We start from the raw sequence: 26,819 nt of genomic DNA, 5'->3' as shown, positions 1-26,819 counted from the left end.
TTGCTCAATTCACTTGGAAGTGTTTGAAATATATCCTACAAACAAGAGATAAGCTGATCTATGTCATACAAAATGGTGACTATAGTTGTCCTCTATACTCATTAGAGACTTCTTCTCACAATATCCTCCATTGCAATCTCTCAAAAGCAGTATGGTTTGCAGTGTTAGGTATTTATATTCAAGATGATGCAAATTTGGTGGATTGGTTCTGTGACTGGTTTGACAAGCTAAAAGCTAATCAGATTCAAGAAGATCAACTGTGCAGAATAGCCACTACAGCATGGTGCATTTGGAATGCAAGATGTGATAATGTCTTCAAAGGAAGGAAGATAACTCAAGATTCAGTTATCATGAAGAGCAAGTTAGAAATAGAACTCTTGAAACCAAGAAGAATCAGTATTGCTTCAAATCCTGTCAGGCAAAACATGATGAATTCGCACTGGAAACCACCTAGTATAGGCACTTATAAAATAAATGTTGATGGTTCTTTTAACTATACTACTAAATTAGGTGGCCTAGGTCTAATTCTTCGCGATTTTGCAGGGACGCACAGGGGATCCAAATGCATCTTCTTAGACAAGGCGTTGAGTCCAGAACAGGTGGAATGCAGGGGTTTATGGGAAGCTTTACAATGGACAGAAGATATGAAACTTGACAGGTTGGTATTCGAGCTTGACTCACAATTAGTCTGAGGATTCAAAATTTGATTTTAGATATAAAGAGTATGTTTAAGAATAAAACCATCTGACAGTAAATTATGTGCCAAAAGAACAAAATAGAGTTGCTGATATTTTAGCGAAGTTAGCTAGAGTTTCTTATTTAAGTAATGTTTGGATTTCTTCAATATCTGATAAGATTGTATCTCAATTTCAAAAAGATGCACATCATGTAACACACGTCTCTTAATCAATGAAATTTCCAGCTTCAAAAAAAAAAAAAAAAAACCAAGTTGGATATGATAAGGATTATTATTGTTGGTCCCAACTTTCCTGGTAGTGCCAATCCAAAATTTTCAAGCACAGCCACAAACTCATATCCAAGACGCAGATTCACGCAACAAGTGAATCCCATTCACGCTCCATTCAGGACCCTCCATTGTTGCCGTAGAAAGTGAAGAATCAGAACCCTCCACAATTAGCCCATTACTAGATCTACAAGCTAGAGTCCAGTACATAATTAATCCGTTCATCTTGAAAACCAATACCTAAATCCGTATCCGTAACTATGCAACCCTAAATTCCTGTACGTGTCTCTTATAGCATCTCCGATCCTCTGCGAGAGATTTTGATGGGGAAGTTTAACATTCTCCCACTAGACATCATATTAGAAATACTGACCAGGTTACCAACTGAATCAGTATTAGGGTCTAAATTGGTATGCAAACCCTGGAGAAATCTTGTACACTTTCCTTGCTTCTCTCGGATGCACTTACCTCATCTCCCTAATCCTGGTAAGTGAACTTTTTTATGCAAAGAATTTCAACAGTTAAGCTACCTTGATTATAATGAGAACCATCATGAGCATAGTATTAAAAGGATCAACATAAACCCTCCGTTTGAGAAGAATTATACTATTATTGGTTCATGCAATGGTTTGATTTGTCTCAATGCTTGTCATGATAGTGAATTGTATGATTATAAACCTCCTTACATCTGTAATCCCATTCCGAAGTATAATAGGTACAGGAATCCTAGAACTTATCATCTCTACGATGGATTCGGTTATCTTCGTGAAACCAATGAGTACTAGGTTGTTACAATCGGTCAGTTGAGGGGGACACCCAATTTTGACTGCGTGAAGGTGTACACCCTTGGTAGTGGCAATGGTTGGAGAGAAGTAGCAGATTGCGGATTAATTTCTTCTATGGGTTCTTTCAGTAATAGTATTGGAGTCTTTGGAAGCGACTCTCTATATTGGATTACATATAGAGGAAATATAGCATGTTTTAATTTGGCTGATGAAAAGTTTTGTGAAATACCTGCCCTGCCTAGTATATCTAGTGATATATATTTTAGAATTGCGGTTTTGGGTGGATTTTTATGGTGTTCTTGTATTTATGATGTGTACAAAAGAAAGACTGTCACGTGTCTGTTAAAGAAAAACGTAAATCAGAACACGATGGAGCAGGAGGATTACCTGTCATTGGTTGCGGACAAGGAGTTTGACGATTTGAAACCACTTTCCTTGATGAAGAGTGGTGAAGTTCTATGTTATAATTCAGCTAATCTCTATTCCTATGACATGAAATCATTTTGTTCTAAAACGCTCGTGAACTTTCCTCAATATGTTTACCAAACAATTCCTCACATGAATACCTTAATTTCACTGAAAGCATTAAGAGAGGAAGATACAAAAACAATGGAATAAGATAAAGTGCAATATCAAAAGAAGAGGCGTTAGCAGACGAAGCAGCAATAGGCAGGAAGGTTCATATATGCATAAGTATAACCTGGTAATTTTTGTTAAAACTTCAAGCGTTTTAGTACACAGTTCCTGTCTCTTGCTTAATTTGAAAGCTGGTGTTAATTACGTTTCAATTAGGAATTTTGTTGGTTCCTGAAACAATAAACTTATTATAATGAAGAATATGATGCAGACTTTCGTAAAAGTAATTCGTATTAAAAATCCAATAAGTATATGCGGGAAGTAGCGTTTTCAATTGTTTAGGGAGTCTATGTGTGCAGTCTTGTTAGCATCACTTGATAGACGTGTATAGGTAGCCAAATTTCAAGTTGCTCGTGATTATGTCTAGTTCTTCGATATGGCAACAAAGCATGTTTTACACTATCTGTATGCTGGTTTCTAATTGGTCAGTCCCAAGATCCTTTTGGATACATAATGAGCAAGTTTATCTTTATATGTCTTTGTATAATGCTGACATTTTGAGATTACTAGATCTGTCAATTTAATTTTCTAAGTCTGTTCATTGGGAGGAAAACAAATGCATACAAAAACAATAGGTTGAATAGATACACGGGTAGACCGATTAAGTTAATCACCTCAAGAAATCTCTTAAGCAGGCTGTCTTATCAAATCTTGAATAAAACTACGTTGATGACTTTCTCGCAATTCAAGTTTCGTGTACCTTGCAAACTACGATGTTCCACCAGACTCCAGAGTTAACTGCACCACAAACTTTTATGTTGGATTCAAATTTGGTTAGTAATGCTGTGCAATTCAAGGGACTTGATTGGTTGAAAGAGATATAGATCACCAATGAGGAGACCGCTGATCATGGTTTGCTGTCCTATACTTTCTCTAGGAAAGTCTGGGTTTACTTTATCTCCGGGCTTTCCATGGACACACTAAGCAACAGTACAAGAGGAATTTCAGCATTTGACCTGTGCTCAACGAAAGAAACCTGACAACAATTTGGAATTTGGAATAAATCATAGAATGTACTGAAGACACTCGCCATCAAACCAGCAGGTGCATTTAGTGGATGTTTGCCTATCCCTAGTCAAAAGCTCTAATGCCTAGTGTGACTTGCCTATCAGATGAACACAGTATCTGTGTTATAGGCTGAGCCGCTGAGGTGAAATAGTAGCAGTAGTAGTTGTCGTAGCACCAGTTGTCTTGAACACTATGAACTTTATGCATCATAAAAGTAACACAAACACCAAAATTTCCTTCGTCAGAACCAAGCAAACAGAAACTGATTATCGACATAATTAATTAATTAAGCTAGCAATTCTATGAACTAAAGAAACTTGTATACCATGCATGGGTCTGTATTCACCGTCAGTAGATTTTCAGCCTGCAAAAACCCTCAAAACCAAAAAATCAGTTAACAGGTGCAAGTATACTGTAAACCTATGTAGAAAATCATGGATTCAGATTAGGCCGCATCATCATGTATGTAAGAATCGCTATGAGTCCCAGTTGAATCCTACACATTATTTAGAAAAGAATTTAGAGTCTTAGACCCATGCCCAGCACGATGTTTCCATTGAAAAAATAAAAATAAAGTAGACAGAAAGAGAGAGAGAGAATTACTTCTGATATTATACGGCGTTGATGCTACCATACTATAGCAATCGCTGATATATAATTCCCGGAAAGAAGTCCATAATCGTAAATCGGTACATATGTCAATATATTGCAGCTTTGTATAGTTAGTTTCTCAAGGACCGGGAAGGAGTTGTAAGGTGATGGAGGAGAAAGCCACATTTCTAATTGTTTCATATCAATAACTGTTAACTCAATTAGCGAAGGAATGCTGATGTTGTTGTAGCTTTTGAAGAACCTTTGCTTTCTTCTTTTTCTTGGTAACACAAATCTTTACCCAAACACTTGACGGAATCCATCGTATCCGTCCAAAGAAATTGCAAAGTGGAGATATCCATCGTATCTGAAAACACTTGATGAGTTTTCAGATTACCCTTGCCAAGTGGAGATATAACACGTAAACGTTTGTTGCTAATTGGGCAGATCTGATTGAAAAAGTCAGTATCCTGGCAAAAAATTGTGCGCATTTTTTTGCATTAATCAAAACATCAGAAACTGATTTTGATACTCCACCTTTTATATCTAAATGTAGACGAAGAATTTGAGATACGTCATTCTGCATTTCACTTGCCTTGAGAATTGTGGCTTCATGACTGCCAACAACGCTTGTGCAAGGTCATGTACTGAATCATGTATTTTGAACGTTTCAACGTCATCTAGGGTATCTATTTTCACATCTTGGAAGAAAGAGTTGGATAACAAACGAAGGAAATAGTCATTACCATTATCTTCGAGTGAATTTTGATTTCCTCGGCACATAGCTTTGTAGGAAAGCTTATCCAGAACATAAACCCTGAATATCCCATTACGAGAGAGTATGTTATACTTCCCAAGTATAATAGGTACAGGAATCCTGAAACTTATAATCTCTACGACGGATTCGGTTATCTCCGTGAAACCAATGAGTACAAGGTTGTTAGAATCGTTCAGTTGAGGAGGAAACCCGATTTGGATTGTGTTGAGGTATACACTCTAGGTAGTGGAAGTCGATGGAGAAACATAGGAGACTGCGGATTAAGTTATTCTGTTGGTTCTTTCAATAACTCTTTATATTGGATTACATCGACAGGGAAAATAGTTTGCTTTAATTTGGCTGATGAAAGGTTTTGTGAAATTCCTGCTCTGCCTTGTCTATCTAGTGGTAGGTCTTTTGAACTTGGGGTTTTGGGTAGAGTTTTATGGTGTTCTAGTATTTCTGTCAGTGATGAAGAATACTACGTGGTTGCTAAGGAAAAAAGGAAGCCAGAACCTGATGGAACATGAGAAAAAATTTCTGTCAATGACTTCGGGTGGGAAATTTTACGATGTGAGACCACTTTCCTTGATGAAGAGCGGAGAAGTTCTATGTTATAATTTAAACAATTTATATTCCTATGACATAAAATCTTCTTGTATAGAAACGCTTGTGAACTTTCCTCATTATGTTCTCCAAGCGATTCCTCATATGAATACCTTAATTTCACTGAAAGCATTAGGAGAAGAAGATACGAAAACGGTGGAATAAGGTAAAATACAATATCATGTGTGAGAAGAAGAGAACAGGCATTACCAGAAGAAGCGGCAATCGGGAGGAAAGTCCATAAATGCAGCATAAGTATAACCTGGTAATTTTTATTGAATTTTGAAGCATTTTAAAATTGATGCTCATTGAAATGCATTTTGCAATGACTAATCACTAGTATATGGGAATCTTGTGTGTGTTTTGCTTGTGTCTCATAGATCGCGTCTCTTACTTGATTTGTAAGCTGCTGGGTGTTAAGCGGAGTTTCTATCAACTGCGCACTTTCTAGTTTCCTTGAACAATAAACTAATTTTAATGAAGAATGTGATGCAGACTTTCGTAAATATAATTTATGTTATGAATCCATTGAGTATATGCAGGAAATATTGCGGAAAGTAGTTTTTTCAATTGTTTCAGCATCACCTGATAAGCGTGTATGGGTAGCCAAATTTGAAGTTTCATGTGTTTATGTCTAGTTTTCTCGATATGGCAACAAAGCATGTCTAGGACTATCTGTGTGTGGTTTCTAATTGGTCAGTACCAAGATCATTCTGGATACATGACGACCAAGTTCATCCTTATATGTCTACCCTAATGCCTAGCGCCTAGGCGGCCGTGGAAATTTTCAAAAAATAGAAAACATCTTGATATGGCACACGGAAGCGATTTGAAAACAAGGAAATTCCATTTCTTAAAGTAACCGACAAAACACTCCAATCCAGGAGCAAACTCTAATCCAAGAATAAAAAAAAGTAACAATGGAGTTTAACCCAAATAACAACCAACTGGTTAATAATATTTCGCAAGCAGAGGAACTAGATACTTATAGTTCTAGCTAACCCTTGACTGACCATAACTTCACATACTACTTATAGTTCTAGCTAACCCTTGACTGACCATAACTTCACATACATGTCAAGTTTATCCTAACAACTATACTTGTAAGATAACTCCTTTTGACTTATCTTATAGACTTGCAAACTACCGAACTAAAAGAAACAAATCAAACCCTACCAAAACAAATCAATAACCTGTATCACATCTTTGCGCCTAGGGCGCTATATTGCTTAGGCGCCCCTTGAGCACCTAGGGCGCCTTTCACAACATAGTCGACGGACAAATGCATTCAAGTTCTGGGCATACTTCACATTTGAACTCCACAAGATGATGAATCATGGTTTCTAAGCTTACCTACTGATCTAAAACATCGCTATTCAAGTGGTAGAATGATTAAAGTACAAAAAAGCCCATTCAATTCATTTCCATTTCAAGTGTTTGCAATGGAAAGTGACAGTCCAAGAAATGAAGGAGAAGAAACTGTATTGTTGATTCATGTGTTCGGTGCTAATTCTTATTCGTTTCGTAATGTCATTAAATCATTGGGCTCCAATGGAATTCATGCTGTTGGAATTGATTTACCTGGTTCAGGGTTCTCTGATAAATCTGAATTTGTAGTAGAATATGAGAGATTGGGTGGAATTTCCGGTTGGTTTCATGATGTTTACAGTGATTTAAGAGAAAAGGGTTGGTTTGATCAGCTGGTTGGAATTCCTAGTTACGAGGATGAAACAACTCAAAAAACTAGGAGTCTGGCTAAGATTCTTAAGCCAATGGACATAGATCTTTCTTCTCCTGTTCATATAGTTTTACATGATTTCGCTTTGGTGATGTGTGGTAGTTGGGTATCGTGGAATCTAGAGGTGGTCAGAAGTATAACATTGATCGATTCTACTCCGGCGTCTACAGCTTTGCCGTTACGGATGTTAGAAATGCTGGTTGTCAGAGATCTAGTGTTGGGATTTTCATCTGCGTACCTGGGATTGCTTAGAAATTGTTGTTCTGGATCAGTTAACAGGACTGTTGCAGAGGCTCACAGGGTGCTCTTGACAGGTAGGGATGGTAGAAGAGGTGTTCTTGGAGTTAAGAAAGTTAGAGATGGTCTGGATTGCAGCATTGGTGGTTTTGATTTAGGAGATTGGGCTGATTTCATGGAAGAAGACTGTTGAACAATCAATTGTGAATACGGTTAGTGGTCGTAATAGTGTAAGTGTAATTCTTTGACTTACTTTCTTCACATCCTGACAACACGTTATGTGTAAATAGACGTGTTTCATTTACTTCCTTCTCTTCTTGTAACCTTGATAAATACCTCCTCTTGAAGGTGAATAAACTATTCAACATTTTTATTGTCGATGAACCTTGAGTCTCTTGACATGGTATCAGAGCTCCATGGTGAGTTGAGTGCTTCTTAATAACAGTGAGTGCTTCTTTTGATCTTTCTTCCGCTTGCTTAAGGTTCTTCTTCTAGTTGTTTTTATTCCGACTACCAAGTAAGTGGTATTTTTTCTTCTTCTGTGATGTGTAAGTAAATTTGTGTTCGAACCCTTTGTTGGATCTCATTTACTCTACTGTATCGATGAATCATTTGTTGATTCTTTGATTGTTACTTGATTCAATATCTGATTGTTACTGGTTGTTTTTTGGAATAGTGGTATTTGTTGAAACTACTTTGCTACCTTGCTGATTGACTGTGATCAATCTTAACTATTAAGATTGTGATCCTTACTACTTTGTCTTTGGATCTTAGCTATTAATTTTTTGGCTAATTAAGTTGGTATCAACCGAAATTTAATTCACCCGTTTTATGATTGAGTTCTTCATTAAGAACGCGAATACCTTTTCTCTGTTATATGTTTTGTGATTTGAGTTCTTTAGTAACTTTTTGATTGCCATCTTTCCTGTTTCGGCAAATTTTTAACGAAACCATTTTTTCTCCTTTGCAAACCGTTTGCAAACTTTTGGCAAGCTGCTTGCAACATACAAACGTGTATTATATTATTATTTCTTTGACGGTCGATAGACATTGTGTTTATTGTGGAGGCAATTCACATTTCGTGGATAAATGTTTCAAGAAAATTGGGTATCCCGATTGGTGGGACGCCTATAAAATACAAATAAAGATCCATCAAAGAGGGGCAGATGCATGTACTTCAATGGTTACGAGAACAACCGATACTCATTCTTCAGTTGTTGAATCTCATTCTTTGGTCAATCCGAACATTTTTCAGCAATCAAGTGAATTTGATATAGCTTTACTTACTACAAATTCTGAAAAAGATCATGGTTGGGTACTTGATTCCGGTGCCACTAATCATATGAATTTGAAGCATCTATTTTAAAAGATGTATGTGCACCTGAATGCTCAACGGTTTATAATGCCAATGGCGTTTCATGTTCGGTTACTGCCGTTGGGAGAGTGGATTTGAATTCTTCCTTGACTTTATAACATACTTTGTTGATTCCTTCTCTTTCTAATAACCTTTTATCAGTATCACAAGTGACTGCACAATTAAATTGTGTAGTATTGATCTATTCGACTTCCTGTTTTCTCCAAGATCTTAGTGATGGGAAGATAATTGGGCGTGGTACTAAGAAAGGGGGGTTGTATTACGTAGATGATGTGTGTGAAGGACGATCTTTGTTAGCCAAAGGGTCTTCCCATGCATATGAAGATCAAATATTGTTATGGCATCACCGATTGGGTCACGTTTCTTTTGGTAATTTACAACATTTATTTCCAACTTTATTTTCAACCTGCGAACCCTCTGATTTTAACTGCGAAACTTGTATCTTAGCAAAGACTCATCGTACTACTTATCCTGATAGTTTTAACAGAAGATTAATTCCATTTGCTTTGGTTCATTCCGATGTTTGGGGACCTTGCCGAATTACTAGTACTTCAGGATTTCGTTGGTTTGTTATTTTTGTCGATGACTGCACTCGTATGACTTGGCTTTACTTGATGAAAAATAAAAGTGATGTAGCTGATATTTTCGAGTATTTTCATGTAATGATTCAAACACAATTTTCCACTATTATAAAATTCCTTCGTTCTGATAATGGTGGCGAATATGTTAATGAAGTTTTATAAGGTTATTTCCAGGAACATGGTTTAATTCATGAGACTACTTGTCCTTCTACTCCACAACAAAATGGTGTTGCAGAGAGGAAGAACAGGCAATCACTTGAGATTACGAGAGATTGTTTGATTGGCGCACACATGAGGCCAAATTTTTGGGAAGAAGCCATCACAAATGCAGTGTATCTCCTTAATCGTGTACCCACCAGTGTTTTGAAATTTCAAACACCTTTGGATAAAGTGGCTTCATTTGTGGCAATTCCTTCCTAGATTAAACTTCCTCTACGAGTGTTTGGATGTGTTGTATATGTCCACATATAAATACATTTGTGTAGCAAGCTGGACCCATGTGCTCTAAAGTGTGTATTCGTTGGTTATCATCCGTACCAAAAGGGTTACATGTGTTATCATCCTTCTACACGCAAATATTATGTTAACATGGATGTTACCTTCTCAGAGCACGAGAAATTTTACTCAATAGATGATACAAGTTCTCCTCTTCAGGGAAAGAGCAATATTGAAGAGTTGAAATGGATGGATTTATTTCCAACTAACAGTGAGATACATCTTTCTGCCACAGAAGCAAGTTCAAATAACCCTCAAGATTCTACTGATTTGGGCATAACTACTATGAAACCTCTGGAAATAGTTCAAGAGGGTGAAACTCTTATCGTGGAAGACCCCTTCTTTTCTTCAGCCGTACCTACACCAAATCATCCTCCCGCTGACGCCCCTGAGGTAAACGTTGAGGATTTGATTAATACTGACAATAATTGTGAATTAACTGAGACAGATAGGTATCAATTGCCACAAAGGAGTAACCGTGGGGTGCCACCAGATCGCTTTTCACCTGAACCGATAAAGAAGGTAAAATATCCCATTGCGGATTACATATCTACTCATAAGTTGTCAGAAGCTGGCAAAGCATTTGTCACTCAGATGGAGGATGTTACTATTCCCAAAAACGTACAAGAAGCATTATCTGACCCGAAATGGGCTGGCCCTATGGAAGAGGAGATGTCAGCACATAAGAAAAATGGTACATGGGATATAGTTTCACTACCAGAAGGGAAGAAACCTGTTGGTTGCAGGTGGGTATATGCAATCAAGCATAATCTAGATGGATCCATCTATAAGTACAAAGCAAGACTTGTGGTGAAAGGATTTACCCAGACTTATGGTATTGATTATCAAGAGACGTTTGCTCATGTTGCAAAAATCAATACTATTCGAGTATTGTTGTCTTTGGCAGCAAATTTAGGATGGCCTCTACAATAATATGATGTAAAAAATTCCTTTTTACATGGTGATTTGCAAGAAGAAATCTACATGTCACTACCTCCAGGTTATTATGATCCGACCGATACAAACATGGTTTGTAAACTAAACAAGGCGTTATATGGTTTGAAGCAGTCTCCCAGAGCTTGGTTTGGTCGATTTCGTCTGGCAATGAAGAAATGTGGGTATACACAGAGTACGTTGATCATACTTTGTTCCTAAAAAGGGTAGGTGACAAATTAACCGCGCTTATTATCTATGTAGATGATATGGTGGTAACAGGAAATGACCCCGAAGAGTTGTTTGTATTCTGAGTTTGATATGAAGGATTTGGGTGGACTTAAATACTTCTTGGGGATCGAAGTTTCACGATCTGAAAAGGGAATTTTTTTCGTCTCAGCGAAAATATGTGATTGATCTGTTGAAGGAAACCGATATGCTTGATTGTGAACCGATAGGATCTCCTATAGAACAAAATCATGGTCTTGAAGAGTGTTCTGATCAAGTACCAACTGACAAAGGGCAATACCAAAGGTTAGTTGGCCGCTTAATGTATCTTTCTCATACAAGACCTGATATTTCCTATGATGTAAGTGTTGTAAGCAGATTTATGCATAATCCGGTCAACAACACATGGATGCAGTCATAAGGATACTGAGATATTTGAAGTCTGCACCAGGAAGAGGGTTGATGTTTTCAAAACATGGACGTCTGGATGTATCAGGATACACGGACTTGGATTGGGGAGGCAAAGGTGATAGGAAAAGATCGACATCTGGGTATGTTACCTTCGTCAGGGGTAACTTAGTAACTTGGAAGTCTAAGAAAAAACAGGTTGTTTCCTTGTCAAGTGGTGAAGCAGAATGTAGGGCAATGGTAAAAGGAATTTGTGAATTGTTATGGTTGAAAAGGCTTATGGAAGAGCTTGGTTTCCCTCTGAGAAACCTATGAAGTTGTTTTGTGATAATCAGTCGGCAATTAAAATTGCAGAAAATTCAGTGCAACATGATCGAACGAAGCACATGAAAATTGATAGGAACTTCATCTACGAGGAACTCGAAGAAAACATTATTGAAGTACCATATGTCCGTACAACACAACAATTGGCGGATATTCTAACCAAAGCGATGTCGAATAATATATCCACCTTGAGGGAGAGTGCATACGTGATATGTATGCTCCACCTTGAGGGAGAGTGTTGAACAATCAATTGTGAATACGGTTAGTGGTTGTAATAGTGTAACTGTAATTCTTGGACTTTCTTTCTTCACATCCTGACAACACGTTGTGTAAATAGACGTGTTTCATTTACTTCCTTCTCTTCTTGTAACCTTGATAAATACCTCCTCTTGAAGGTGAATAATCTATCCAACATTTTTATTGTTGATGAACCTCGAGTCTCTTGACAAAAACAATGTGCCGATTCAGGTGCTTTGGTCTCGTAATTGGTCTGAAGAATGGACTAAAGAGGGAATCTGGGTTGCTAGTAAGCTTCCAGCAGCTGATTTCATCACACATCCAGGTGGTCGATGGCCTCAGGAAGATGAGGCAGATGAGATGGCCGAAACTATCTCCAAGTTTGTGGCTTCACGGCCAAAATAGGTTAAGATAGTGATGGAAGAAGAGAAGGACTTTGAAAAGAGACTCCTAATTCATCATAAAAGCCAGATTTTCATTAGAAACTACTACAAAGTTACATTTGCCAATATTACATCATCCAGAGAAGAAAACGCAAAAAAAAAAACTAAATCTGCAACTAGAAGGCAGTTCCTATGTTGGCAAAGGCGAGCGCCTAACCAATACCGCGCCCAGGTCGCCATTACCTCCAAAAAACTAAAAAGAACTGGTCGCATTAGGGGCCTAACGCGGCTGGCAACCAGCTTGGTGCCTTGCACAACATAGGAAGGCACATTAATCCTGACCTTCCTTAGCTCCATAGTATCTCTTGAAAGCCCTAGGCAAATAAATAGGCAACAAGAACCCAAACAAATTAAAACTCCAAAACACCATATTAGCAACACCAAGACCTCTGCCAACATACAACCTCCATTCAGACCCTTTACCAAACCCTTCATTTTCTTTAAATATCTCAGCTTTCAACCAATCCATAATCGTCAAAATCCTCATAGCGTTATAAAAAACAGGTACAAAAACTCGAATGGGTATCGAAAACCGGTTCGAGAACGCAAACCCTTCCATAAAAACCTGACTAGACAAAAGAAATACATGTGGTACAGCTGCTTTGATTCCTTCTTTATCACCCTCATAAATCCCATGAAAGATGTACACAATCGGCAACAGTAAACCAATAAGTGCACCAACGGATACATAAACGGCTAAGATCTTGTTTTTCGCCGGTGAGAATATTGGTGTGTTTTCAGTGGAAGGCGGTGATAAAGGAAATGCAAATTTTGATAAGAAAAGCATGTAGAATATTGAGGATACTACGAAAGCGATGTCTTGTATGCTTACCATGCCTGTTGCTGAGAGGACTATTGCTATTGCTAATGCATTTAGTTGCCTGAGTGATAAGATTCCTCTATGGGTTTTTGGTGGTTTTGCTGGTAAGGTTGAATTCATTTGAAGATTTTGTGTTTCTGATTCTTTTGATTTTGGAGCTCTAATGTCTTCATCTATACATGTTGATCCTAACCCTCCTGACATTTTTCCTTTGTTGCCTGATTTTTTTGTTTTTCCGTTTAAATTTGTGAGAATTATTTGGAAATTTTGAAAGAAATAGATGGAGATAAGAAGAAAATGGAGAGGTAAAATAGATGACCACGTGACTTAGGTGGAAGTGAAATGGGATTTTGATCTAACAAGTGTCGGCAACAGGATGATGTGTTGACTTCTTTATGCGACAGGTGTACCTCGGGTTCACCACTTAAACATTTCCCTGATTCTCTCAGGTAAAGAGCCAAATTCGGTGGACAAAGTGAAGGAGCGCTAGCAGCTGTTCAGGAAAATTGCCCGGCGCAGCCCTCTCGCCGAACAGCCAAGGAATTGCGAATTTGTAATGCTCAGTGCAGCCCACAGATGATACTGTCACCTAGGCGCATCTGGCAAGTACATCCGGGACTCTGCCTTACACCATTTCCATCAAATAGCGTCAAAGAACTTTTCAAGAGATGATGAAATCTGCATTAGCATCAAAACCGCACTAGCGTATTCAAAAATAACGAAGAATCTGAAAACCGGGATGTCAAAACTGTCACTATATGCAAGCACCATAACAGAAGTTAAGCACAAAGGATGCTTGAAATAACCTAAAATGGAAAGACCCCAAAATTACTTTAAAGATTTTAAGACAAAATCCCCACAGAACTTTTTTTTCTTTTTTTTTTCACAGTTGTACTATCTCTATTCACTTACCCTCACAATAATAACAGGAAAGAGAAAGAAACAGAAGAGGTTACAAATTTGGTGAAATATTTCTAGTTCTACCAATGAATCATTTTTTTTCATGCTTCTGACACAGAAGACTCTCTTCTAAAACTGGAACCTCTGCAATGAATAATGATGATTTGATGCTGTTGCACACTACACACTTTGGTACAACAATTGTATGTTATTTCTTTCCCCTTGATTCATTCCATCATGAACTATTTCTTTGTTCGGGGATGCGCTTTAGTTTATAACCTCTTTCAGGCTTTGCTTTAAACTTGGCATGTTTAGAGGTACCATTTTTCGCACGTTCAGGACCATTAGTACCTGCTAATCTATTCTCTGCACTGCCGAGAATACTGCGATTGCAACTCTCTGATGGTATATGTGCAGTTACTTGAACATCCTGGTTCTCAACGCACTCTGGCAGTTCTGTTTCTGGAGACAGGACCAACTTCACATGATCTGAAGTGATAGCTTCCTTCCATCCTGCAAGTATAGTTGAGACGATTAGTCATTCAGTCAGGCACATGATTTCAGACGATAAAAATGTTTGTTAAAATAAACACAAGAAGAAATTTGTTGTTCATACTCTGAGCGAGGAAAGCCTTGACTTCGTGGCTGGAAAATAGTTTTTTCCCTGTTGAGTGTAATTCCTCTGTAGCTTCTGAAGAACGTGCCCCTTCCAAACCACTGCACCCATCAGAATTATTGCGAGGTATACAACTGTCATCTATCAGATTTGAAGATTCTCCTACAGATTCAATTTTTTCTCTTTTCCTTCTTTCACGTCTCCCCACAGGCCTCCAATGCTTTGTCTTCGATTTATTAGTCCCACTTTGAACAAGCTCGATCTTTACTGATTTTTCTTGTATACTGCTACTGCTAATGTTCCGTTGACCTGGTTGGTGATCCAAGGTGCATTGATCGACCTTAATCTGACTGCTGGTACTACACTCCGCAAGTGTTACGGGGATTGAACCTATCAACAAATCCCTACTGCCACCTAGATCTTGTTTATCTCTCGTGTCTCTTACTCCAGCATTCGAACCTATTCTCTCATTCTCAATTTTGGTTTTCCTGGTCCATACTCTTTGGCTTTTGTTGGCCAGAGGAGTTGTCTTAAGGTCTCTGTAGTTCCCACGTTTCTGAATAGCTCCCAACTTAGAAACTGGAACGACATGACCTGTGCGGAAGCTATTTGGTTCACTGCGTTGTGAACGTCGATTAGCAACTGCACGCTGTCGACCATTTCCATGCTGTTGACCATCTCCTTGCTGTTGACTGTTTCCTTGCTGTACATGTTGGTGGTCAAAGTCCTGAGGATCGTTAGAGTTGGAAGTTTCATAAGCCATGTCAATTTCTGCCTTCTCTGCATTATCAGCATTATCACATCCTTCATCTGTGCTTGCAGATCGAACTATAGAAAGTTCAGGAGTATGAGAGATGGACGTAGATTCTGAAACCTCAACAGAAATTGAGGAATCTTCTTTTAGATCTACGTCTTCTACTTCGACTTGCTCCTTTGCTTTCTGCTCTTTTTGCCTAAGCTTCTTTAGCCTTTTTCTTTCCAAGAGTTCAAACTGTCTGCATGGACAAAAGAACAGACCAAACATATAATTTTTATTACCGAAATTCAAGTCTTCGATGAATGGTTCATAATCTGTGCTAAATGAAGAGAAACACTAGAAAAATACCTTCTCTGAGCAGCTTCTTCCTCCTCTACAAGCAACTTTTGACACCTTAGAGCTTCTGCATCTTTCTCGACAAGGCATTCCTTAATCTGCATCGCGATGTAATTATTAGACCACCATAGATATAGATGGAATGGAGCTATTGAGCAGAATACGTCCAACAAAATCAGAATGAGGTATAAACTAGTTACCAGTTTTTGCTCGACTAAGAAACTAGTGCAAGCGATTAGATTCTTCATTTCGAATCCAATCTTCCCAGGTTCACCATCAAACATAAATTTTTGCATTGATGTAGCTGTGCCAGGACACAAGAATGTCTTCTCGCTGGCATCATGAAGGATACTGAATAATTCAGTAGAGGATATAGGAAACCTCGAAGGCCTTCCTTGAATGAGATCCTGGAGAAAGCATATGCACCTTTGAATACCTTAAAACTGACAGATACTAAAAAAATGTCAATGAATAACAAATACTGAACAAGTGTCTAACCAATAGAGCAGCACCAGCCTTGACATAACTCTGAGGCAGTGAGAAAAACCCCGGTTTACGGATAAACGATGCCAATGCCCTTACAACTGCAGATCCAGGAACTCCCTGCAACTTATTTCTTGTTAGATAGCATCCAACAATAGATGAAAATGCACATATATTGGAACATCTAATGAAAAGAACATGACAACAATTACAGGATGCCTCTGCCGAATCAATTATTCCTTTGCCATGAGCTCTAACCACTACCCACAGACTGCTGACTTTCTAAACGGACAACTATATATATACGTAAGCAAGGAAGACTCTTGGAGATCCATAACTACTCTTGTACCTCTGTTCTGTAACATTTAGGTCATTTAGATTTTCCTCTTTTGAAGCTTATGTAATGTAGGAATAGAATGCAGGCAGCCTTCTGTTTGGTTCCCAAGAGCTAAAAGTTGTCCATGTCAGTTAAGTGCATTCTCGTCTAACCATAATACAAAAGCTATATAGGGCTATAATTATAGTTGTATTGCAATAATCTGGTTTTTCACGCTCTACTCCATCCATTAGTCAATCATGCAATTCGCCTAATGGTCAAGTATAGGTCCAAAAAAGATAATAAGGGGCGGGAAGTAACAGCTTAAATCAGATTTATCCAAATATAAGAGACAGAATACTGAGAACTATAGATTAACTGAACCTCTGACTACAGTAAATAAAACAAAAAACAATGTGAATTTTATGACTAGGTCATTACCTCCAACATCACAGTATCAAATGATATAACATCCTTAGCCTCATCCACAGACAGCTGCAAAACACAGGACATAAGTAAGAAATTGGGTCCAAAAGGAGGAATGGACTGAATGGTCGCTACAGTTATATTGCTCAAGTAAAAGGCAGAGTTAAAAATACCTTATCCCAAAATGCTCCCATGAGATCCCTAATCTTAGTAGAGTCCTAAACATCATACAGAAAACGTAAGTCGTGGAAAAGGAAAATTCATTGAAATTTAAATGACTCTTCTAAATGAGTGAGAGCCTCAAAACCTATAAAGATAGTGAACTGAGAAACAATATTTCAACAGGAAGCATAGAAACCTTTTCAATCTTCAAAGACCGACGGTGCAGACGTATATGTCTTCGATAGTTAATGGGCGAACAAAATTCTCGAACACACTTATCGCACTTCTGCATCGGAACCTTCGGATACAATGGCCACCCAGAGAGATCTGCTGCAAAAAGAAAGACGCACAACGAACGCTGAATCATGTACTGGTATCCTGGAGAAACCTAATGCTAACTACAACCCCAAAGTACCTGCTTAAGAGTTATGACACTTCACATACTTAATCAGTCTCACCGAGGCCACTTCACCTGAGCAAAGGTAACAAAGGCCTCAGGATTATAGAATGTGCTCGCTACTGAGACACCCTATGTCCCTTTTCATAGGACTTTAATACGTATCATGGGGTGATTAAATTTTCTAAGAAAACTAATCTTGGATGCAAATAAGCAGTAACTAACACCTTTAAAACTTGCTATCTATAAGACTTTTCACACTACAAGGATCTTAAAACTTTGAAAGCTAAATCATTTGTCAATACCTTGTGGGTCTAAAGAGCTAAGGAACTGAATCCACTGGATTGGGCTGTCAGCCGCCCTAGAATAAGGAAGAACAGGTTCTTTCCCTATTGCTTGTCTAATGAAAGTATCAAGAGAGACATTTGTTTCATCTGCCTTCACGAGATTCTGTCCAAACATCATTGCATCTAGATTGTTACTGGACCTTAATTTTGCTGCAGGCATATAAAGATTTCAAGGGCTATGTGAGGGAAGTCTCTGAAAAATACAAAAAAAAAGAGAGTAAGATCCGACAGATACATATATCAATAATTGAGCACTCCCATACCAATAACAACAATATTTATTCACTTGAGATCATGCAACTTGGGAAAAACAGCTAAACATTCTCTTTAAATAAAAGCAAACTCAACAACAAGAGAACATACCTCTTGTCCAGAACCTACATTACCTAAGTCAAATACAACCATTCGCAGCTAACTTTATGATGCTCATGGTTTCCAACTACACCTCCACAAATGTGAAACATGCCAAACTTTTTAAGGAACTCAGCATTGACTATAATATGAGCAGAACTGCCATTCTTTGCCCTCTACAATTTTCTATTACACTAATCCGCTTAGGTGGCTAGTAGCTTAAACAGTTGCATCAATCAACGCCCTTAACCAAGCAGAGGCATAGGTCCACACTATCTAAAAGACTAAAACCTAATAATATAATTCTTGTTTTCCCCACTTCATAAAAAAAAAACAAAGATCACGCAGGATCAGGATAACTGGATAAGTAAACAAAGAATCATACTGTAAAAATGGCACCTACAAAATCAAATCTAATGTGTCACCACCGAATTCACTGTCATTAAAACTCAACCTAACAATTGAATCCAGGTCTTTCTCCTATTCATTCACAATCTTTTAAAGCTAAACAATAATTAAATCAATCACTAAACCAACCCTAAATTGACAAAATAGAGATCTAATTAACATAAAACTCAGATCATACACCACAAAACAAAATTAACAGCAAATTAAGTCCAAACAAATCAAGAAACACAAACCAATTAAAAAATCAAAGAAACACATTCCGATTTAGCGTTCCACACCGTAAGATCCGTGTCAAAAAAATAAATCTACGAATCAGTGAAAGTTTACTTACCAGCAGCCAGCTAGATACAGGAAATCTGAGATTAGTTGTGAACAAGAACCGATTTACAGGAAAACTTGAAGATCTTCAGCGATTCGATGTTTTATTAAGAAATGAAACTGAGTAACCCAAGATATGAAGTATGAATCTGTGGTATCGCCGAAATCGGGAAGGTTCTCGAGGGAGGGAAAAAAAATATAGAATAGGGTAGAAGAAGAAGACGAAGGATGTAGAGGGGTAAAACTGTAATTGTGAGTTTAATGGTATATCCTTTTCAGAAAATATTCTGGAAAATTAAGATAGAACAGTGAATTATATGTGATTTTATGTACGTCACGAAATATTTGTCTTAACGCCACGTGTCAGCCGTAGGGTTTATTTTCCGTACAATTTTTAAAAATTCTAAAATTAAAATGGGCAAATTAATAAACTGGCCAGCTTCCGTCCATATAATTAATGAACCGGCCAAAAATTTTAAATCTTTTATAAAGTGGCCATTCTGTTAGATATAACACCTGGACCCACTAGAATGGTCTACCAAGTTGATTAAGTCAATTTTTCACATCGAAATTACACGAGTATCCTTCCCAGCCTCATTTCATTTCTTCGCTTCGTTTCTGTCTCTCTCAACTCTAAGAAGTTTTGAGAAGAATAAATGTTCTCCGAGATCTTCAATCCCATCATCATCTCCATTCTCATTTCTTCACTGATTTCATTTACATGATAAAATTGTATTTTTTTTTTGTTTAATTTTCTGATGAAAGACGAATGGTGATTCTAAGTTTGGGTATTTGATGCTTTAGATGTGAGTGGTGTTAAGTAATCTAAAAAAGAGGAATCTTATAAGTGTAATTGGTTTATGATTAATGGGGTTGGGAGATGATGAAGCCGGAGATAAACGTTGGGTGCAAAGTGATTTTCCTATTTGGTCCGGATGTGTATGGCCTTGAAGCCTTGAAACAACTCAGAACTTAAGTCGTTTTCATTGATTTCGGTGATCAGTGGTAACGGCTGGTGAAGCCGTTAGAGATTATGAATGATTAGAATGTATGTTTCAACAGTTGCTGCATCGAAATCTATTTATGAATTCGGATTCAGCACTAAAACGAGGAAGGAAATGGTACGACGTTTAGGTCAAGATTTGAGTTTGTTTGGCTGCCGGAAAATCAGTTGGCAACTGTTGATGTTCCCGTCGGTTTACAATGATCAGATGTATGTGTTTTTGAAGTTTTTAGAGTTTTTGTATATCAAGGATTGTTGGGTAGTTATCCAATTCGAAATTGCAGGTGATAAAGCTACAAAAGGTTGCGCAAATACCACTAGAAGAGACACCTCTACATCACCAGTTTTGCGCACACCATCTGTTTGTGGAAAGTTTTGAAAGGAAGCCTTATCAACTCAGTAGTGACTCGTTTATTTGCAGGTTCAACTCATTAGCACTGGGAGGGACTAAGACGTCTTTTTAATAGTGGGATAACTGTCATGTAGGCCGTTAACTGCTGTTACCCGTTTTTTGAAAAAAACGGACGGAAAAAGTCAAACTCGGCCAGTTTATATAATGATTCAAAAAAACGGTCATTTTCTAAAATATATTTCTAAAAGTTGGCTACTTTATTAAAAAGCCCAATTAAAATTTATCACCTGAATAAAGGTGTGGACGAGTTCTGGACTCAGATCACGTCACTATCTGATCATCCTTCTTATCTGATGTTGTTGAGTTTTGTACCGAAGTCATCGTCAAGATCGTGCTTTTTATTTGATTGAATTAGCGTGATCATCCATCTTACATGATGCTGACGAGTTTTACGTTCGAGTCATTATCATCATCATCTATTTTATTCGATACTAACTAATTTCGAACTCATATCACCTGTATTATTGGTCTGAGCATAGCGAAAATAATACAGGTGATATGAGAAAATAATCACCACGACTTTCAAGTGAGTTGGAAGTTCAAATTTGCAGATGGCTCGTGTGCTAAAGACTAGTTGCATGTTTGGATACACTTAAAAATTTATTTTCGGCTTTTAGGAGTAAAAAAATCAGGAGCTAGAATGGGAGTACAATTTTAAAATGATTTTTAGAAATAAAAGAGTTCCCAATATTAATTTCTGCTTTTAGAATTCGGAAAGTAACTTTTTAAGTGTTTTCCAACAGTCGACATGTAACTTCTTACGACTCAAGCGAGCAGTATTTTTGCTTCTATCACAACTAACAATCAGGAAATAATGGAGAGTCATTGCTGACATTTATAAACAATAGTACAGTACATATATGCTTACTAATAGTACAGTAATGAGATCTAGAATACTACAAAAATGCAAATTTTCGCAATTGCAAACTCACTCCAGCTCTACAAGATTACAACAATTTCCATCAACCAAAACAGGTGATATTTCTATCTATGCTATTTACAATATGGATATAAATACAAAACTCAAATTGCATAAAATGAGAAGAAGAAAAGTATATGATGGAGACTGAGATGCTTAGGTCACCGTTGTTGCTGCCGTTCTTGTATTGCTGACCGAAGTGAGTGATTCGGAACGAGATTAAGGTGGGTGAGCTTAAGATTGGTCATGGGCGAGGTCTCATTGCCACCATCTAACCATTCTTTAAGCGCACCGGCTTCATAAGTGAACCCATCAGCTGCTACTTGTGGATCTTGCATTACTTGCTGCAATTCAGAGATCAAAAAGGTCAATAAATTTGTGATTTTCTTGACGTCAAAGTCTGCATTAATCACATGATGACATCCAATTTACACGTTTTATAAATGGGTGACGGAAAGTTGAATTCCATCAAGATGGTGGTATGCCAATTCTTTACCAAACAATAAAAAGCTACAAATTACTGCTGACCTGTAAAATGGGACAAAGGAAGTATGATGGAGGACCTTGGGATTGCTCTTCATCTCCCATCCAAGAAGATGATGTTGAATCCCTGGATGAATCCTTCAAAGGTTCAAGCACCTTCATTACCTCTGACTCAAGATCTGGCCTATTCCGTCGGTGCATTTGACAACAACTTAATGCCAATTGAGCTAACTGTTTTGCCTGTATAAATGGCCAATTGCCAGCTGATTCATCCAATACGTCGCTTAAATTTCCATTGTCTAATGCATATTCTACTTCCTTCACTAACCCCATTGCAGGTCTCCCAGTCAAAAGCCGAAGGAGTACAATTCCAAATGAATACACGTCTGATTTTGCAGTAAGTTGACCTGTTCCTAGGAATTCAGGGTCCATGTAAACAAGTGTTCCTTTTGGATGGGTTCTACAGAATGGTGTGCTGCTTCCGCTTGGGGAGTCACTCCGAGGGATTAAGCGGCAAATGCCAAAGTCACCAAGTTTACTTACAAAATTGGCGTCTAGAAGGACATTGGCAGGTTTGAGATCACCATGAATGATGCTATGCGGGTTCTTTGTATGGAGATATATCAAGGCAGAACAAATCTCGCTGGCAATTTGGATTCTGGTTTGCCATAAGAGTGGAGGGGTATTGTCCTTACAGGTAAGTCGGTCTTCGAGACTGCCATTGGGAAGGTATTCATAAACAAGTGCCCAGGCTTCCGGGCAGGCTCCAACAAGTGTAACGATATTAGGATGTCTCACCTTACTTAGAACGTCAACCTGAAATTCAAGCAACAGTTTGATTAAACAATTTAGTATTAACTATTTAAGCTGCTTCTATATCTCTAAACTCACAGCTGACAGTAAAGAACCCACTAATAAAATCATATTTTTGCAACTATGCTAATATAGTGTACATATATTGGAAGAATCCAGTGCAAGCACTGCACACACTGAATGATCAAACCAGTCCCTTGGCGTGGCCAGCCACCCATTGAACTTATCATTAATTAAGATCACACCCATAAGTATGATATAGGCTTACTGCATATACAAATACATAAACAGTAGTTTACCCATATGAGTGCACAGCATTTACCTCTTGTTGGAATTCTGAATGGCCTTGTAAGTTAGTCGCGTGCAACATCTTTATAGCCACCTCGGTGTTGTGAAGAAATCCTTTATATACACACCCATATCCTCCTTCACCGATCATAAGTGATGCGTTGAGTTTCTGAGTTGCTTCCTCTATCTCAGTGAAAGAGAACTCAGAGAAGAACTCTGGACTTTTTGAGACGATTTTCTCTTCCTCTCTCCTTTTCCTAAAATTGTCAGCTTCTCTGAACACTTCGTCACGCTCTAACTGCATCTCATCTCGCTCTCTCTTGAGAGTTTTCAATTGATTCATAGCAGAGGCAATCTTATCTTCCAACTCCTGTCCAATGTGTTCGGAGTCGTTCAGTTTGCACTCTAGGGACGATAACTGCTCTTGAGCTGTTTGAAGTTCTTTTACTACATCATCTTGCTCATTCTTCATCTCCTTCAATTCTAGACTCTCTTTTGCGAGAATATCCTCCATATCTTTCCTTTGTTTCACCTCAGTGGCGTATAATCTTTCTGATGCCTTAGCCTGTGATAAAATGGTTTGGCAGCTTAGTCAGATGAGAAGAGTGCCAAGTGTATAGGCTCACTGGGTAGATTGAGTCATATATGATAACCAAGAAAACGAGAATGATGCTGTGTAAAATGTTCTAACAGAACTATTATGGCGACAAAAGTGATTTTGAAAGAAACTTACTTGACGCATAGCATCAATGGCATGTCTTTCGGCCTTCCGACGCCTAGTTGACTCTTCAAATGCTTCTCTCTTTGAATCCTCCGTCTCGGCCATTGCATGTTGTAGTTGATCATACATTTCTTCAGTAATTCGTCTTTCTACCTGCAAAGTTACATGAACTAATGTAATTGCAGCATTTATTCTCACATTTTACATTAACTGAAAGATTAGAGTGATACTAGGTTGATTCGGATCGAAATGATCTAAAATAGTACATACTGGCTCATTCTGCGGAGAACAATCACTAGAATCCACGTCAGATTCATGCCCTCCTGGCAGTAACAATCCATTTGCATTCCTTGGATATCGCATCAATTGGTTAGAAACTGAAGGTTCGACTTCTTCGCACAAAGACCATATGGTGAACCCTGAAACCTGAGAAGGCTTGCTCCTTGTAGCTTCCCTCCATTCATCTGCAGACGCTGCCGCAATCGTTCTGTTTACGGAAGACGATGTTCTCACAATTGCTCCACGAGTGTCGAAATTGTCAGATTGCACTCTTCGAAATGAATTATGAACAGGGTTAGCGAGCCTCGCAAGTTCCTCCCGACCCTCTGACAGAGATCTCATTCTTGTACCATCTAATTCGGTAGCTCCAGTGGTTTCATTGATTACTACCTCTGGTGAAGTTGCTTGCAACTCCGATTCACCCGTACTAACTTCCCTGTATATAAACATAGGTCTAGTTTTTTAAGTGTTCTTTTACCAAGTATATATCAAAACAACATGTTTTGTTGATGAAATTGGAACCCATGACATAATTCTCATGTCTTTTGTGACTCTTAAACCATACCTCGTTAGGATAAGGCACCCTTTGCAGATGAACCATATATGGCAAGATACTTGAGCTTGTTTACACACAAAGATTGCTTTCTTGGACCTGAGCATTGCCATTTTTCTGCAAATTAATCAAGTACAACGGATCAGAAATGAGGCAGCATGAGGTTGAATGCAGGTTTCATCATTTTTGGCAATAGAATCACATTCATAAATCAATCCCTCCATAAAAATAGAGGTACCAAAATAGGAGTTTAAGGAATTTAGTTCTTAATGAATGGCAATGCAACAAACAACTATCGATGATTGGATATAATAATACCGGTGACAATTAAGGCAGCCATTTTAGTAGTGAACAAGAAGCAAAATCAAACTCATACTTCCAATAGTGTTTGTCTGCAGATGCTCCCATGACAAGCCATTTAATGTCATGCCGAGTGATAAGTTCAACGATTCCTCTCTCAATATTGTCAATTTCAATTTCCATTTTCTCTACCCTCACCTGAAAAAAACCCGAAACAACCGCACACTTAAAATTTAAAGACCATACATATCATGCAAGTGATAGACTACTTCAAAATCACAGAAAATCAAGGTGCAAAACGCAGAAGAATCAACTTTACCCCAACACTAGCACAAAGCAAAACATATTCCTTCAAGCTCTTAACCATCTTCTGTCTTTCGAGATCTCGATAAGCCGTAACTTCCTCATCTTTACATTGAGATGCCGGAAATTTCCCTCCCACTGCATTCAGTAAACAACCAAAACTATTAAAATTCATTTCACACACACACAAAAAAATCCATTGAGAAATATAATCAAACATTTTGAGTTCAATCAAAAATTCCTCAACCCATTACTCCAATTCCATCAAAACCAAACAAAACCCAGACTCTAAAATCCAAAAATAAGCTTAAAGAGTCAAACACAGAAAAGTCAACTGTTTATTATCCTCCACCACTAACAACAATGTCAGAAGAAATTTCAAAACCAGAGAAACAGTAAAACAGAGAGATAAAGAGAGGGAGAAAGAGATTACTGATAGGAATCATTTGAGCAGGAACATGAATATGAAGTAAGCAAATTTTTCTTCCACGAGAATTTTTTAATGCCCATAATAAAGTTGATTTACTTTCTCTAACCTCTTTACCAACTGCTACATATATTTTCTCTTCCATTTCTTGATGATTCTCTGTGGTTTCAATTTCTCTACTACTACTCTGCTCCATTAATCGACTAACATTTGTAGTTATAAGCAAATTTCTTCAAATTTCAATGACCCTTTTCTCTGAAGAATTCAATGCAAGAATTGAAGTTATGAATCCATCTTTTTCAGAAATCTATGAGTTTCACTCTTTTGAGGACTCTTCTTCTTTTCTGGTACAAGTTGGAAGGAAATTAGTTGTCTCTCTCGAGAAAATTTATGAAGAAGAATTTGACGTTGATGGTTGTTATTTACTAACCTAGTTATGTATCGGAGCTATCCTTCATAGAATAGTCCGCCTCATCTTATCCAATGGCATCAAGAGTTCTTTGTTTGTTAAGATGTTAAATAGGTGAAGTGCCTTTGGAAAACAGGTGAAGTGCTTCGGAAGTCGGAAGCAAAAATATTTTGCTTTCCATAAAGTTTGAATTAATTTTTAGGTCTATTTTGCGTTTCCTCCCCTCTCAAGATCGCTAATTAGCGTTTCCTCTCCAAAAAGATTGAAATTAGTGAATCTTCCCTTTGTTAGTTTTTCCATCCATTACTCAGTTAGCTGAGTCAGCGAGAACATACGTGTGGCAGAATGATACACGTGTCGGTTAAAGTTACCAAAATGTCCTCATATATTTCCGTGAATTAAACCAAATGCACCATCGTCAACATCTTAGGTCGCATGTGAGAGAACTGTTCTTCCCGTTTTCTCAGTTCACCCCCATTTCTCTGTGTTGTTGTAAGAATCTAAGATCTTGTTGGTGAAGATTCGGAGGATGGAATCAGTGAAGAAGGCTAAAGAGATACAAAATCGGTGAACAAAATGGGTTTGAATCTGGTGATGTAATCAAGAATCATTGAAGAACATGATTGAACATCAAAATAAAAAACAGAAACTGAATTAAAGAAATCAGAATATGGTGGAAGAAGAGAAAACCATCAACTTTGAACTAAGAGAAAATCATATTAATCGACCATTGTCTGTATGTCATGATGGTTGGTTAATTTTTGAGACTGCTCACGTTTCTAAAAGCAAGCTTATGATTTCCTCATTGAAATTGCTGAGCCAGTTTGCAGGCTTGATTCAAAACACGTATACAAATCAATGCTATGGTGAAAGAAAAAAGATGGGTTTATCCAGAATTTGATGTTACTGTAGTGTATGGGATTGAA

The 26,819-nt window shown here is 37.8% G+C and overlaps 4 protein-coding genes across 6 annotated transcripts; 1 reads left to right on the top strand and 3 right to left on the bottom strand.

Annotated features, from left to right (window-relative positions):
- Positions 1-6,663: 6,663 nt before the first annotated feature.
- LOC113304969 (protein AUXIN RESPONSE 4-like) lies at positions 6,664-7,515 on the top strand (the record flags this gene model as incomplete). Its single annotated transcript, XM_026554087.1, has 1 exon — positions 6,664-7,515. A coding segment is annotated over one exon (852 nt), but the record flags the coding sequence as incomplete, so codon positions are not given.
- A 4,842-nt stretch (positions 7,516-12,357) lies between these two features.
- LOC113302032 lies at positions 12,358-13,475 on the bottom strand. Its single transcript, XM_026550869.1, has one exon. The coding sequence runs from the start codon at positions 13,368-13,370 to the stop codon at positions 12,618-12,620; it is 753 nt and encodes a 250-aa protein (XP_026406654.1). The 5' UTR covers positions 13,371-13,475; the 3' UTR covers positions 12,358-12,617.
- A 431-nt stretch (positions 13,476-13,906) lies between these two features.
- Positions 13,907-19,186, bottom strand: LOC113304262. 3 transcript variants are annotated; one of them, XM_026553336.1, is made up of 10 exons: positions 18,997-19,186; positions 17,865-18,099; positions 17,359-17,492; positions 17,174-17,218; positions 17,016-17,069; positions 16,274-16,378; positions 15,976-16,182; positions 15,788-15,873; positions 14,683-15,677; positions 13,907-14,579 (listed from the first exon to the last, which is right to left on the bottom strand). In XM_026553336.1, exons 2-10 carry the CDS (start codon positions 18,064-18,066, stop codon positions 14,302-14,304), a joined length of 2,106 nt encoding a protein of 701 aa, XP_026409121.1. In that variant the 5' UTR covers positions 18,067-18,099; positions 18,997-19,186; the 3' UTR covers positions 13,907-14,301. The 3 variants fall into 3 exon arrangements, with proteins under 3 accessions (XP_026409121.1, XP_026409122.1, XP_026409123.1); XM_026553337.1 differs by having other exon boundaries at positions 17,359-17,489; XM_026553338.1 differs by having other exon boundaries at positions 17,865-18,056.
- A 2,046-nt stretch (positions 19,187-21,232) lies between these two features.
- Positions 21,233-25,867, bottom strand: LOC113301372 (U-box domain-containing protein 33-like). The gene is made up of 9 exons (XM_026550144.1): positions 25,491-25,867; positions 25,074-25,195; positions 24,831-24,952; positions 24,467-24,571; positions 23,893-24,337; positions 23,635-23,775; positions 22,936-23,466; positions 21,846-22,616; positions 21,233-21,661 (listed from the first exon to the last, which is right to left on the bottom strand). Exons 1-9 carry the CDS (start codon positions 25,678-25,680, stop codon positions 21,479-21,481), a joined length of 2,610 nt encoding a protein of 869 aa, XP_026405929.1. The 5' UTR covers positions 25,681-25,867; the 3' UTR covers positions 21,233-21,478.
- Positions 25,868-26,819: the final 952 nt, after the last annotated feature.

This window comes from Papaver somniferum, chromosome 8, assembly GCF_003573695.1.
Source record: "Papaver somniferum cultivar HN1 chromosome 8, ASM357369v1, whole genome shotgun sequence".
Lineage (NCBI taxonomy): Eukaryota > Viridiplantae > Streptophyta > Magnoliopsida > Ranunculales > Papaveraceae > Papaver > Papaver somniferum.
This window is presented reverse-complemented; position numbering and strand designations above follow the sequence as displayed.